This window comes from Seriola aureovittata, chromosome 12, assembly GCF_021018895.1.
Source record: "Seriola aureovittata isolate HTS-2021-v1 ecotype China chromosome 12, ASM2101889v1, whole genome shotgun sequence".
NCBI classification, from domain to species: domain Eukaryota; kingdom Metazoa; phylum Chordata; class Actinopteri; order Carangiformes; family Carangidae; genus Seriola; species Seriola aureovittata.
In genome coordinates, this window is record NC_079375.1 from 16868098 (window position 1) to 16884066 (window position 15969).

The following is a 15969-nucleotide window of genomic DNA, read 5'->3' on the forward strand; positions in this document are numbered from 1 at the left end:
CCTATTGCTGAGATTCCATTATAGGTCCACAGGTATACCCCACTAAGTCTTTATATCTCTGCAGCTGCAGTTTAATCCAAAGTATCCCTGGGCTGTGGGGTGAGCCTAAATTTAGTTTGTCTAACTAAACCACATAAAATTTTCACAAATCCCAGTATAAGACAACAATACACAGCAAAACAGAGGTCCCACTGGACAGCTGACAGACAGGCACACACATAAGCTGCATCACTTAAAGGTTCCTGAGCAAAAAGCTAGTTAATGTGTAGTCCTTCACATGGTAGTCATATCTAAACACAAGCACTTGGTAAAACAAACACATGGCAGGTCACATCACCTCAACCAGGTCAGTGCGACAGCTGGGTCAACAAACAGTGGAAGTGGCTCAGTAAAGCAACTCTTCAAGACTATCCTGACAACAATCATCCAATACCATTGTTGAAGGCACAAATCATCTCTTTTGATTACCTACTCAGCACCAAATCTGTCAACAAAGCAAAAATCAATTGGTGCTGATCATTTCTTTTAATGAATTTAATGACCCTTGGCCCCTGAAGAGCAACCACTCATAATCCCACACATCAGCAGTCAAACAGATCCCAATTCATTTCCTCATAATCAGAGAGAGCTGCCCTACTCACCGTGCGGTAGACATCCTCACTACTCTCCTCGTACTTCTGCTGTATCCGCTCCTCCAGGAAGTAGATGCGGAGCTTGAGGCTGAAGTTCTCCTTCTTCAGGTCATTCAGGTGCTGTGACAAAGTACGGTAACCGTTAGACATGACCGTCAAAGAGCACCGACACTGCTTGACATGTCCGTTATAGGTCAGAAATGAACAGTCGTCTTCGACCTCTCTGTATCCTGGGTGAATACAGAGTCCATATTAAAGGACAGCGACTGTCAAGATATGTCCTTGTGATAGAGTCCGGTAACCGTTAGACATGCTAGCTCCTTCTCCTAATGAGCATAATGCTATACCTGAAAAAGCCTAATTATTTACAAAGTGGCATCCCAGCCTCTAACAGGCCATTGGGATACCATCTACAAAACTACACTCATACACACACCCAAACAAACACACACACACACTAGAGTCTAATGGGGCCTTTGCAGTGCAGAGGGCTACTCTGCAGCCCGGGCTGTCAGAGATGCAGCCATTTCAGCTCCATGGTGTGATCTGCTCTACTAGGGGACGGGACAGGAGCTTATTTTACTGGAGGAGACATCCCTGGAATCCCAGACTGCCATGGGAGATGGGTGGAAGGGGAGAGGAGGGGGAGGAGAAGGGGGGAGGTAAAAGGCTGAGGGCTCACAGGCACTTGTAATATGAAGGGAAATCTCACCCCTCTGCAAAACAGAGCTGTCGAAAGGAAGATAGACATGAGGATGAAGATGAAGTGAAGGTAGGGGGTTAAATGACAGTCCCTTTGTGTCCTTTTCTGCTTCCTTTCAGATATTACATTAAAGGTAAATTTCATTTCTCCAGTTTAACCACTTCCTTTCCCCTTTTCAACATATTTTTGAGCCTGGAGGTCAATCCCTATTGAGAGAACAGCTGTGTCTCTCCACACCAGACGCCATGCCGATGCTGATACACTTTACACAAGTTTATCAAACACGGAAACACTTGATTTAGGAAACAAGAAAAAACATTTAAAAGGTATGAATAGTACAACCAAAATAGTAGTCTATTGCTAAGCTTAACTGCTTCAACCCTCTGAACTCTAATTAATACCGCTCTCATGACAAATAATGGGTTTTCTGTGTAGCCTTATCTCTGCAGAAAATTAACTGTATGTAGCATGTCTGACTGAGTACTGACAATTCCTTCAAATAAATAATAGAATAATGGAATAGGGAATAAAGGTTTCAAGAGGTAAAGGGGCTCAGGCAGCATAAGACTCTCATGATTATAAGAATCAATATTTTTTTTTTATAAAAATGCCAACAGAGTCAAATGAGAAATTTATAAGGCGTCACTTTTAATGACGACCGAGCCGAAAATTATCAACCAACTCTGCAGCTCTACTGAGCCTTTTGTCTGTGTTAGCCACTTGTTTTGGTTGCACAAGTAGGAATTTTAATGTATGGTTCAGTTTGTCCTGTCTCATTAAATTATGTGTCAAGCAGTGGACACACGACCACACTAGAGGTAACTTGGGCAACTAAGGTAAAGTTAGCAACAAGTTAAAGCTAGCTAGCGAAGTAAGTTTGCTGAACACCCTGATATCTCTCTGAAGAGTTGGCGGAGGCTAAAGTAGAGCTAAACACCAGAAACTCTGGGGGCCTGGGGGATGTGTAGCTAAGTAGGCAACTGTTTGCTTAAACGTTAAGCATACCAACACAGCTGTGTCTGATTTAACCAATATCACACGAGAGGGAGTGATGTTGTACTGATTACCAGCACGGCAGCAACGGCTGTGATTGTCTTAGCTACTCGGCCGCAGTGCTGATATTCAATACAACATCACGACCTCCGGTGTGATATTGCTTTTAAACAACAGTTCTACGAGCGCAATATTAGTTAAATAAACCACAACAGATTATGATTTGTTTGTTTATTTAATCATTAATTTGGCTACGACAACACAAATAGTTCCGCAACTGGACTGATACTGGACTGTTGCTAAGCATTTTCTTAAATTTTCCTGACCTGCACAGTGCACACTAGCTTGCTACTTTGTCTACACGTTACCTCAGGAGTGCGCTAAAGTATCCAGGCTGCTTCCCTTCATCCTCTTCTGATGACCATACAGCATGTAATTTAAATGTTATTTCTTGAAATATATTCATCTTTTCAAAGTTTTTTACAATCTAAGAGAGATAACGACCGTTAATGTGGCGCTACTTAACAGTTAATAGCACACCTGTGACGAGGAGTGATACATGTAGTTAAAAGTCCCAGTGCCATTATAAACAGCACTCATGGAATGCCACTCGTCCAATCAAATTACTTGGTCGGAACTAACTGTTTTGGTGCTCTTGTGCCCACTAGTCAAACTAAGCTAGCTTTTAACTAAACAAATAGAAAAGTCACTGAGACACAGTTAAGTAACGTTTTTTTTTTTATCTTTACTTTTCTTTTTTTCTTATTTTTACTAGCATAATGTTATTGAAAAGGATGAGTCCATATCATCTAACTAACATTTCAAAGGAACCACATCCACCCAGTCCCACTCTGAATTTGCCATACCTCTATAGTTATACAGTTAAAAATGAAACACTCCCCAGACAAGGGCTAACCAGTATGGAGAAATAAAATCAGAGGGGCTGATGGGAGTGGGACAGACAGGTGAGTGGAAAGAAACTGGATGAAATAGGAGACCTGGAAGCACTGAGCCACAGTGCTATTAATAGGGAGGTGTCCTGAATCTCACAGAGCGGTGAATCCCTGAATGTCCCTCAGAGATGAGTGAACAGAAAGAAAGGAAGATCGGCTCCACTAAGTATATTTCTTAATTTCATAATAAAAGGAAAAACCCTAGATAAAATTTCATGACTAACGTCCAGTGCAAAAAGAATTTCTATCCCCTTTTAAACAGAGATCCTGCTGTACTGCCGTTAAAAAAAGGCCCCTGATTATGTTGGTTTTACTTGTTTACAATGAAGCAAACAAATCCAGATCCCAACTGGAGGAATCAGAGGTGTGACACGTTACATAACAGCATCGCCGTCTGTCCCACCATGCTGGCTCTCCATTTTACACCGTCTGTCCAGCCCTGTTACTACCTCCACTGCCAGCTTAAAGGCTGAAAAACAATGTCCCCAAATTCCATGTTAGGTGGAATAAAGGTGCAAAATTCCAGCCTTGAACAGGCTGTGTAAAAGGGGCTTCTGATAAAGTGACTGAGACATGTTACCAACAAATTACATCATTATTAGTTCTTGATGCATTCAGTGAGTCTGCCCATTAAAGTGTCACATTACATACTGCTGCTAAATAATTCAGAGCAAAGATAGGCTAGGCGCCAAGCGGAGTCTCCACATAACATTAGGGATGACATCATGTTCATAGTGTGTGTTTTTAAAATTACTCCACACATGATACAGCCACACCCCCCCACATACACACTTTTCAGCTCCTGGTCAAAGACAAATAAATAGGAGTGAATGTGTGTAAATATATACATGCAGTGTGTGTTGGGATGTGTTTATGTCAGGTGTAAAAGTGACACATCCAAGATCTGGCAGCCATGAAAGCGACTCCAGCTTTCGTGTCTGGTTGGTGACACCTCCCGTTTTAACAGGGCTCAGCAGCACCTCCAGAATAACATTAAAGGAGTACCAGTGGTGGTGAGTTTTCAGTGACAGTTTTAGTGCTTGTCTGGTGTTTTATTATGATCTGGTATGTGTCTGAAACATCAACAGTTTTTGGAGAAGAGCACTGAGGTGTGTATTGAAGGACAGTGTGCTGGAATTGGGAATCCATGTAATACTGTGTGACAGTCTAAGGATAACCAGCCAAACTTAACAGCTCTATTTTACAAAGAGCTCAACCGCAGAGACTATCATTGGGTACACTGCAGGAGGCAACTAATGGACAATGGACTCAAAAGAGAAACAAGGATGAAGGGGATGGAATAAATGATTACTGATGTATGAGTTTGGATTTGTGTCAGTAATATTCTGGCTGCCCATTACAACACCCTACTGACAAACAAAAATATTTCATATGGTATTTCTGTAAAATGTGACTGGTACAATGTCCAATAATAGTGCAACAGAGACTAATGAGAAATCGTTAAGTAGGCCATGCTGTAGCCAGAGGCAGACTTTAACCATCAGGAGGTTTCAGGGTGTTTTCCATCCAAATCGTCAGCTGCAGGTGTTCTCCTTTTCTGTACAGTATTTTAAAGACATGTACTGCAGATGATTCATTTAAGATCAAGGATTTCTGGAACACCACTGATTTCCTCAACACTCAATGGTCTGTATCAAACCAAACCAAACCAGCTTATTTACATCTTGTAGTAAAACATGGATCCTCAAGATGGCCCTGCTGAGCACATTTTATCAGAGCTCACCCAGTGTCACTTATCATGCTGAAGGACAAGCTGGTGTCACTCGCATACAAGCTCTCACCTGTTCAAACTGCTTGAGTGTGTGAAGCTGGAGAGGAAGAGAGCCGTCTGTTTCATCACTACACAAATCTAAACAGAAGGAAAAAAACATTTTAAGAAATCATAAAATCATTAGAAATCAATTCATTATGTTTCTTACACAAGCATAATAATTCCATTCTTTTTTTATGAGAACTATGTACCTGTCATGTGACCTGTGATCTTGGATGAAGTATCCTCTTCCACAGCACTGTCCAGAGAAGCAAGAAAAAGAAGCATTGTCAGCATGGATAACAAACACACACACACACAGAGAGAGAGAGAGAGAGAGAGAGAGAGAGAGAGAGAGCGAGAGAGAGAGAGAGAGAGAGAGAGAGAAAGAGAAAGAGATAAAAATAAACCTGTGAAGAAATTCAAACAACTACAGTAGCATATCCATTCCTACACTTATGGAGGTGGGAATATCATGCAAAAGTAATCAATAACCTGTCTGTTTGTAATCCTGACAAGCATAGATCTCCGCTAGAAATGAAAAAGCCACTAGAGTCTTTTCACTATAGAGGCATGATCTCATTTGCACCTCTGTGGGAGAGTAGGGGGTCATCAGGGAGTCCCAGCAGGGGAGAGGAAAGATTTTGGAGCGGTGGGGGTGCTGAGGGTCAGAGTTCATCTGACTATGCCCAACTATCTGCCCACCAAACAAAACTGAGGGTGTTTACATGACTTGGTGGAATAATTATTCCATTAACGTTGTGGAAAACAGTTGACGAGACTGCATTCAAACACACTTTCACAAGAAAGTGACAAGTACACTATAATAAAGCTATACAATCAACGACTGTGTGCAGTGACCACAGGATAACAGTAGCATTCTAGGGTCACTATTTTTGCCTACACTACTAGGCTATGTATTTTACAGTGCTACATACTGTCCCGACTGTTCTCCTCATTCTAGACCCTGCACATTGTAAATTCCTCTAACAGCTGCTGGCTCAGAAAATGTAAAGACAGTTGCTGCATGCCAGAGGTCTAAAAGTTCACCAGGTGGGGGGAATAGTCATGCTGCAATGTTGTGGAGGGCAGGGTCTCACAATCTCAGCCTATTTCACTACTGTTTTCTTGTTGCCAGTATCAGCAGGTTGGTCCTTTTTTGGTTAAAGTGTGCTTGTCTGTCGGAGGGATTTGGTGATGCAGTAACCCACATATCACACACTGCATGGAGAATTAGAAGCATGTGAGGTTTCTATTACTCTGAATCAATACAACTAATTGGTATATATTCAGTGCATTACATTATGGTGAGTTATGATGAGAGAATTTCAAAACGTTTGTAATGATTGAAAGTCATGCTTTTATTTTGTCATGCTCTCTCAGACCTGGTTGTAGGCTATAAAGGAATTTAATCTGAGTTATTACTTCTGGGTCTGTTATGTGAATTGTCTCCTGGGCCCTATTGCCCATATGCACGACTGGGCCCTTTAAATATTTGCTACTGTACCGCAATGTATGCTCTTTTGTGCAAAGCAAGCTAAAATTAGCGTTGTGAGCCTCGTCCTCATCCGTGTATTTCATCAGAAAACCTGATTATAAACGTGTTTGGGGGAAAATGTAGACACTCGTGCAATATGACAGTCATAAATCTAATCGCCAGTGGCCTCAATAGCTTCCACCGATACATAAAGCATGCAGATGGCTACTGTGTGTGACACAGCCACGTCTTGTGCGGAGAAAAGGGCCTTTATTGGTTTGTACGACTGTTTTATGAAAGCAACATATGAAAGAAATCAACGGCATTGTAACCGAAAGGTGCGCTTTAATTAGCCCGAAACCCCGCTTACACCCAGCGTCGTGTTTTTGTTACAATGCCCAATGAGCGCCAGTCTTCCGCTGCGGTGTCCCCCCGCACACAATCAACCAAATGCCGCCTCACCTCTCAGACTCTCCCCAGATTTGCTCCGGCGATGATGAGCTCCAATCCATATAGGCTGTTCCCTCAGTCAACGGGCATCCATGCCGGTAAGACGCTGCCTTCAAATCACCAGTCCATTATTCATTTTTAAGGGGAAATATAACCAAACAGGAACACATTATCTGTGCGGTCGACGTACCGCGCACCGCTCAGGTTTGGAGGGGGCGTGTGTGTGTGTGTGTGTGTGTGAGTGTGAGAGTGTGAGGATGCGCGCCCTGAAAAATGAAAGCAGGGATGTCACCGAGCCCCCATCCCACAGTGCAGAGCCCCTGCTGTTCAAGCAGCCCACCACCTGACGAGACGAGCTGCTTCAAAAGCAAGAAAACTGTCTGAGGTTACATCCTTCATAATGATCTGCACATTCCCTGATTTCACTAAAGGTAACAGATTTTTCCAAAATAAAAGTACCACAACCATGTTACCAAAGCAAAATGTAGCATAAGCTTCCAGTTTTCACTGAGATAGACTAAACAGTCCTGCTCTTTTTCTTTTTTCTTTTTTCTTTTTTTTTTTTTTTTTTTTTTTTTTTTACAGCTTATCCTATATACTGGCTTATTATAATGTCCTGCGTGTAATCCTTGACTGAGTTCTTTATCAAATGTACATTTTCTTTGAGGCATAGCAGGGATTTATCACAATGCCAGTTACCACTACAGAAAGAGCATATGATCAGATACCACATTAAAAACTACATCTGTATGCTTTCTACAGCACAAACTGACCATAAGGTTTTGCCTGATTATCTGGATTTTCATGTCCTTGCAATATATAGTTAGGTTCCTTTAAACATCCCTGAGATCCCCCTCTGCTGATATTTGTATCAAGCTGCAGAAGCCGCTGATCATTTTATCTATTTGAAGATAGTGACATTAACTTGGGGGTCCTGCTCTGAAAGAGAAGGATTAGAGGGACAAAGTTAATAAGATTATGTCATGTTTGCTTTAGCACTCAGTAACAACCAGAGGATGTGAAGAGGGATACAGCTTTGGTAATCTGGTTAGAAACCAAAGAACCCTTAGAATACCACTTATGGATGCAACAGAAACAGTTTTGAAAGAGGAAAGAGATTGTTAGCTGAGCCTGCGGCATCACACATGAGCCCGGGGGATGAAAAGTCATTACTCTTAACTAAGGAAGGAGCAAAAATATCATAATATTCTGTTGTGTTTCACATTTACTTCTTTAGTGGATGCCTGTCGGGTTGTGACTTATAAGACCTCCACACTCATTTTAGCCTGAAAAGGTTCCTGTGCTTCCTTCACAATAACAGATGTGGTGGCATGTAGCTTATGGGGCTATTTCTTTTTTTTTACCACAGCGCCCTCTCCTGGGGCCAAGGTTGCCATTTAGTGAAACAATGTTTTTTTTTGTTTTTTTTAACTGACTCTTTATGTTTGGGTTTAGTCTGGTTATGATGATTTCTTATGGTTAAAAGGGTTCACACATACACATCAGCTTTACACAACTTAGTATTTAATCTGACCATGCCATCTGTGTGATATATGACATACATGGATCTTATATATTGTTGCTTGCAGCTGCATTTTTGTTTGTTTTGTTTTTGAACTATGAGCTTCCCCACTACCTATTTTGTATATCATGGTCTCTTAATTTCAACACTTTTTCATGTTTATCTCTGCTACAGGAGGGAGGGAGGAGAGGCTTGTGTACAAATGTCATTTTGGAGAAATTGCAAAATCTAAGAAACAGATTTTTTTTTAAAAAGGTTCACACACAAGAGCTTCATGCCAAATTGTTAGCCTCAACTGCAATATTTTAGTGTCAAAAAACTTTCTTTCTAGTACGTAATCTAGTCTTAGTTGGTGGGAAATTCATAGAGCACAGCACATCTCACAACCACATGATTCAGATATGAACCACTAATACTCTCTAAGCTGATACAAATCAGTGGGACTTCACACTTGTGACTTCAAACAAAAAACTCTTAAGGTTGCTGAACTTTTAATTCACATAACCTACTCAAAATGCATTTAGTGGCTAATTTCAACAAAATTACTCCAAGATGCTTGTAAAACTTGTATTTAATCAGTCTACTATCAACATTTTTTGTTGCTGTTTTTATTATTTCTTGCACCCAAAAAGTATTTTCATCCATAGCTTATGTATTGCCATAAATTTCAATATAATTTATTGAATCAATGTGAAATATCTGTTGTAGTTGTCTTTGTTCACATTATACCAAATATGTGCACTACTACCCAAATGCTCAGAGCAGAGAATTTTTAAAATATAAAATATAAATGAAAGAGAAAAACCCCCAAACTTCCCCCTCTGTTTATTAAAATGAAAATACTCTGCAACTTAATTCATAAATCTTTAGCTGAGCAGACACAACAGTGACACAACGCTTGATACACTTGACTGACCACACATTTTGTCTACATATTCTCTCATCAGCTGTTAACAAAAAAAAATCTGTTATAAACTATAAAAAATCAGAGACGACATGGCAAGGCATGCTCATAGTTTTTTGTTCTTGTTTCTTTGTTCATCTCTAATCTCAAACTCGTGCGAGCATCACTGTGCAGTAAGATTCATGTAGCAAATCAGCTGTAGTTTCCTCAACAGACACTAGATGTCCTCATGAGACCACTCAAGCATTTAGCTCCTACATAGACAGAGATACCCCCTACTGTTGCAACATAATACATTTTCACCCTTACACAATAACATTGTGTTACAGCCACTCATTTCACCTCTCAGTCATGATATCCATGCAATCACAACACATACAGAAGGTCAGCATCAACAACACATCTCTGATTTGATTTCTTCTTCCTCACTCATTTCTTCCTTAAGTCCTCTTCCCAAAAATCACTCGGGGTCCCGTCCTGCTCCCCCGAGGTTCTGTGTTGATGATCCAAATGGCAGGGGCTTTCATGAAGTCCCTGTCAGCCACCTTGTTCTCCTCGGCCCGAGCCATCGCCTCCAGTTCAGGTGAGGTTTCTGGACACCAGTCGGCCATGAACTTATCCTTTGCCTCACAGTAGTTCACCACCACTTCCTCAGGCTGCTCCCCAAACATCCAATCTGGAAAAACAGAGCGAGAGGGAAGATGTGTAAGGAGAAAATCATTAGACAGGATGCAAGAGAAAAGCACAATGAAAGACTGTATTGAACAGTGGAAACAGTATCTTCTGGTTTTAAGAAGCTGCAGCTACAGTAACAAACCTGCACAGTCATGGATGAGGTCTTTGATGAGGTGCCCAATGATGGCGTAAAGAACAGACAGCACGATGAAGATAGCTATGAGCAGGTAGAGGACATAGGTGGGCAGGTGGACAGCATCCCGAGAAGGGGGCACATAAGACTCAAAGAACACGGTCCCATCTTCCTCCTTGTAACGAACGTTTAAGCTGTCCACTGTCACATCCATTGCCGCGCGGTAGTCTTCAAAAATCTGCTGTCAGCCAGGGGATATCCACTTAATATCTCTGTGTCATCGCTGTATTACAAAGCCAGCACAGAGGTTTTGTCTGACTCATCACCTCATGCAAATTACAAAAAAGATGCACAGGAAATACTATGTCCTCCACCTTTAAAATCAAGTATGTGTCTACAGAATCTCTACAGGAAATAACCTCATTGCCTCAAATACTCACAAACTTTGCAAAAAAGCAGGTGAGGATCCTCCAGTTCATTAGGTATCTTTGCTCCTGTGATTAAAGGCTACACAAAGCAAGAAAGACTTCAATTAAAATTACAACTGTATCTCTCCCCCTGATTATTTTTTCATTTTGTTTCCCTCCCTATCTGTCTGCTTGTTGAGCGATGCATATGGAAACTAGATTAGCTGCAGCAGCTTGAGGTACTCAAGGTCAGAGGAACGACTCCGCAAGCAGTTTCCAAATGAAGGAGAGTATTTACCTGCTGCACATAGAACAACATGTAGATTATCTGTCTGTCTATCTATCTGTCTGTATATCTATCTATCTATCTATCTATCTATCTATCTATCTATCTATCTATCTATCTTAATGCTCTCTGTGTGTACATTATTACTGAACAGTATTTAATATGACTGATGTAGAGTAATCCCTGGCATTTACAAAGGTCATCGCCCCTGACACAACCAGGTATTAGAGTAAGGTAAGATGGATTAATGAAAGCAGAGAAGACACAACAGCACTCTTGTATAATTCAGCTGTTTACTGGAGAGAAGCTTAGTCCCAACACCAGAACAGGAAAACTGATGTGTGTTTTCTTCAGAAAAACATTACAGCAACAAGTGTGAAGTAATTTGAAAATGATAGTCATGACAGTGGAAGATGCACCGAAATGGAAATTTATGTGCAATTTAACAACACTTAGGGGGGAATTTGACATTTTCATTGAGAGGTATTTTCAAGTCAAACTATTTTTTTTAGCTTTGATGTCAGTTATCAAAATAAAATGTCCTTTTTGCAGGTCATATTAACATCACTGAAGTTTACATAGTGCATAATTTACATTTTGTAGTATGAGCAATTGGACCACGAATAATAATATAGTGCAATAAAATGAAATTATTGACAATGTGGAACTTTTTTACACTAACTTTTTTAATAAGTGACGACAGGAAGCATTTTCTTGTAAAATGAGTACAACATTTGTTTTTATAGAAAACAAAGATATCTTTAGCTTAAGCATTACTACAGCAAAGAGACAACATTGATTACTGCACTGAAATGAGAGATGAGACAAAAATGTATCTAAATGACTTTTGTGACAAAAACTCAGAGGGAGGTGACATAAGGGGTCGCAGGGCAGGCGAAGGTGACACTGTGAGCGGATATCCTTTTTTCTCCAGTGTATGACGAAGTGATGGCACTTCTCAGTGGAGGAGGGGTGGATGGACGGCGGCAGCCTCCTTCACCCTGGTAGAAACCGGGCAGTGGCCTGTCCTTCTCCATCCTCAGCATGTCTTTCCCCATCAGCTCACTGGGAATACTCTGTCGGCGCTCTGCTTCTAGTTCTGCTTTTGCTTCCTCTGAATCATCCTCCACTGGTTTGGGGCCAAGAATCCAGTCTGTGATGGGAAAAGACATAAGAATGAAATAAAATGCAATGTTCTTTTCTGACTTGATGGTGTGTTTTAAAGGGGCACTCCACTAATTTTACACATGACGTCTAGTTTACTCATCATATGGCGTACTCAGCCTGTGAAAAAGTTGTATAATTATTAGAAATTAGTGAATTGCTGCCTAACCATGGGTTAAGAGTTTGAAAGAAGTGAGCATTTGCCAAGTAAGCAAAGTCTAAATAAACATACTATTAACTTTCATTATGGGAAATACAGGATCAAGTGTTTTTGACTAAAGGTCTGGATAGCTCGGCCTTCCCGCTTTGTGGAAGAGAAAACACCAAATTGCTGGAGTACCCCTTTAAGATGTTACTTTAGCTGCAGTCATTCACTCAACTTTTAATCACTTTTTTGGTATTCACCTTAATGGTACGACAAGGAAACTGTGGTTAAGGTTTAAAGAAAATAAAAAAAATATGAAGGGGAGTCATCAAGCAATACGGTCAACCAAGACGACAAAGAAGGGAAAGACAAAATGTTGATGCCACCTTGACCCAAGACTTCAGGGTAAGGAAAGGGCTCAGAGACACCACAAACATGGAGTGGACTGATGGGAAGGAGAGAACACCAGCCTGGGGTTACCTGCCAGGTCATGCATCAGATCTTTAATCAGGTGTCCCACTATGGCGTAAGTGGCCACTATAACCAACACCACCCCAACTAGGACGTAGACTACATTGCGCGGCAGAGTTATAGCATCTCTAGCTGGGGGAATGTAGTCCACAAAATAGGCCTCCTCCTCCTCCGCCTTCCTTCTGGACAGCTGGAGGAGCTGACGGTGCTCAAACACCACTTGTGTGAGGTTTAAAAGCAGACCTCCTCCTGAGGCGTTCAGGGACACAACCGGTTGTTGCTTCATTGTTTTTGGCTGCTCTGGTAGAGTTGTTTTTGACAAGTAGATACTCTCTTAACAGGAGAGTGTTCAGAGAATATGGTGAAACTCTGGGCCTGTTTCTTTGGGGGCGATGACAGATTTATTGTGTTGTTGCAGATCCGAGCTCCTTCATGGTTCTGTGAAAACTTGGAAAACGGGTGAAATAGGTGCATCAGAGAGGAGGAGGGAGAGGAGCTGAGCGTTAGAAGATTTATAACGTTGTCTGAAGCTGGGAGGAATGGCAGGATTGACTGACAGATGGAAATGTCAATATGTTTAAAAAATGAGAACATTGTCAGGAGTGTCACAGAATAGTGCTACTAAAATGTGGTTCACCAGACAAGAAAAATCTCATAACATAAGTGTGCCAATTCTCCTAATCTCTCGTCTAGACTTAAATCCCAGCATTCCTCCTTCTAGTCTTTTGGAGAGGGGGTCCTCGGTCAAATTTCCAGCGGGGTGAGGAGTGTGAGACGGAGGAGAGGTGAATATAGGACAGACAGAGTTAATAGGATTGAGTCTGTCACAGAGCAATATCAGCTTTCCATCTGCAGGGATTAGAGATATGAGCGAGGAGAGGTGGACAGTAATATGCCAAAGAGGCTTATGGTCTTCCATAACCACGTTGCATATAAATATGATACATATATTACAGTAAACCCAGTTTCTCTTGGGTTTAAACTGGCATCACTTTATGGATATTGCATGCTTTATATTCATCTTTACAGCACAGCAGGTCCACTTCTTGTATTCTATAAATGTCCCATCACATAATTCACTAATATGACACTATATTTGCACGGCTCATTTCTTGCTTCATAACAGAGCAGATGGCGATATTTCAAAATGCAATCTGAGTTTTGTGACCAATAAATATTCCCATTGGTGGGAAAACTGTAAGTCATCAAATGTAACTTGTGAAAGACTCACATGAAACTGATAAAGAGCAACATCTAATCTACCCTTGCAATATAAAAGATGAGAACATGTTAAACATGAGAAGGAGGAAATGAGGTTTAAGATGTTTTAGGGAATAGATTTAATTCCTTACCTTGTAATCAAGACTTCAAAGCGGCTCCTCAGCTTTTTTCTTTGACTTGTGCATGAAAGGACTTCCAAATTAGCGTGTGTTGTACACAGACAGCTCTGGGAATAACCAGAAACACATGGCAGAAGGTTAAGGTCATGCAAACAATAGGCTTACCGTAGTGGCTGCTCTATCACTGCAAACAGCTAAAAGAAAAAAAAAAAACCCACCATCATTGTTTTTCTCTACAAGTGGGCAGGTAAACAGTGGTCCTAAAATGCACGTTTTATCCTCTCAGATCTTTTTGGTGAAGCATCAGGATGTGCTGCAGATTGCCTCCTCTATGCTGTAGACTCATTTTCTTTAGGCTGAGTTTGAACTTGGTTAAACTGAGAAATGAGAAAACTCCACTCTATGATGGTGATGGTTATATTTGCAAAAAGAATGAACCAAGACACTGGGTGCAACCCGCAGTAGAAGACGTGCGACATGTTGTTCAGAGGAGAGCTGTAAAAAGGTTTGATTGAGAAATCAAGGTGAAACAAAGACAAACGAGAGGAATTGATGTGATAAAAAAATAAGCAGGGTGAGGTCTCTGAATGCGTCTCAAGATGCAGCTGTCAGGAGAGGAAGGCTGTCTGTGTCATTATGGAGGTGTTCTTTAGTAATCCTTGACAGGATTTGGTTGACACATGCCACCGTCACCGGGAACACCTTTTCACTGAGTCAGCAGACAGCAAAACAAGAGATGGAGTTCATTTAGCATCACCTGAGGAACCTGTTGACAGTCAAGTGCGGTGCAGTTTGAGCCGCTGATACTTTACAAGACAATTCGCAGAAAGTAAATCATGCAATTCAACATATTGTCTGATGCAGACGTTTTAGATAAATGTCAGACTTTACCTGTGAGAAGGATTCCTTTCTCATTCACTTGCGGGATTCATTCAGTTCAGTTAATTATAAAGTTCACAGTGGGATTCCAGATCTTCTTCGGGTGAAACAAGAAGCAAATTGACTGCAAAATCAGACTCCACAGAAAGCACTACAAGCTGAACTAGTCCTACGCAAAAATAACACCCAGTCACTCAGCCAAGTATGTCCATACTGACTGTGACTCCCTCAGGCTGGGGTGACCACCTTCTTGGGTTTGTCTTCTGGCTCCAGCAGCCACCTGAAGTAGGCATCTCCCAGGAGGAAGGTCCAATAGACAACGGTGAGAGAAGTGTTTACGGTCACAATGCCGATGATTAAAGGGTGCAGCATGGTGGCAGACTGAGTGGACTCTTTTCAAAATCTGTGTCACCTCAAATTAAAAAAAAAAAAACCCTGTCTGCTTTGTGGGTGTGCGACAGGTTGTCTGTACGTCTGATTGAATCAGCCTGCTTCTACTCTCTTCGTGGACTCCCCACCCCTCTCTACTCTCTCTTTCCACTGGTCACTAAGTTTCTGTGGCAACAGCAGCATAATCCTCTTCAGCCGCTTTGTAACAGAAGATAAAGTTGCATTAGATGTAGGCCTGCTTTACAAATGTTGTTCATCCTTAAGATGTAGTTACATAATGCACATGTTCATTCTCTATGATCTGCAGTGAAAAGACTGCTATGAGCCGATATTTTGTGAAGCAACTGTGCAACAAATATTAGAGTGATGATTAGTTTTAAACAACACCCTAACTGAAAAAAAAAACCATAATCTTTGTCCTGAACTTTGTGTTCTCTTTCAGATATAATCCAGAATCTAATCAAGACTGGAGACATCAGATGGAGGAGTTCTTAATCTTACACCAAACAGGACAGATGGCTCCCTAAACGAACCCCAGGGGCCACATGAGCCTATAGACAACACTTCAACATGTGCAGTGTGACCGGGATTTTTTTTTTGTTTTTTTTTTCATTACAGACTCATCTCATGTACCAAAACTTGCAATTTCCCAGAAAGCAAAACCACAAATTGAA

The 15969-nt window shown here is 41.2% G+C and overlaps 2 protein-coding genes and 1 long non-coding RNA gene across 3 annotated transcripts in view; all 3 read right to left on the reverse strand.

The window, feature by feature from the left end:
• The window catches only part of LOC130178469 (myomegalin-like), a 45151-nt gene extending 37889 nt beyond the window's left edge, over nt 1-7262 (reverse strand). The window contains 4 exon segments of the mRNA XM_056390741.1: nt 642-752; nt 5084-5151; nt 5265-5311; nt 6992-7262. Of these exon segments, the coding sequence (XP_056246716.1) occupies nt 642-752; nt 5084-5151; nt 5265-5311; nt 6992-7041 (276 nt within the window). The 5' untranslated portion in view covers nt 7042-7262.
• Nucleotides 7263-9845: 2583 nt separating this feature from the next.
• LOC130178700 (uncharacterized) lies at nt 9846-10427 on the reverse strand. The gene is made up of 2 exons (XM_056391148.1): nt 10223-10427; nt 9846-10081 (listed from the first exon to the last, which is right to left on the reverse strand). The coding sequence occupies exons 1-2, from the start codon at nt 10425-10427 to the stop codon at nt 9846-9848; spliced, it is 441 nt and encodes a 146-aa protein (XP_056247123.1).
• A 761-nt stretch (nt 10428-11188) lies between these two features.
• Nucleotides 11189-15830, reverse strand: LOC130178549 (uncharacterized). Its single transcript, XR_008829182.1, has 3 exons — nt 14918-15830; nt 14039-14133; nt 11189-12059 (listed from the first exon to the last, which is right to left on the reverse strand). It is a non-coding gene; the product is annotated as an uncharacterized LOC130178549 (long non-coding RNA).
• Between the last annotated feature and the right edge of the window lie 139 nt (nt 15831-15969).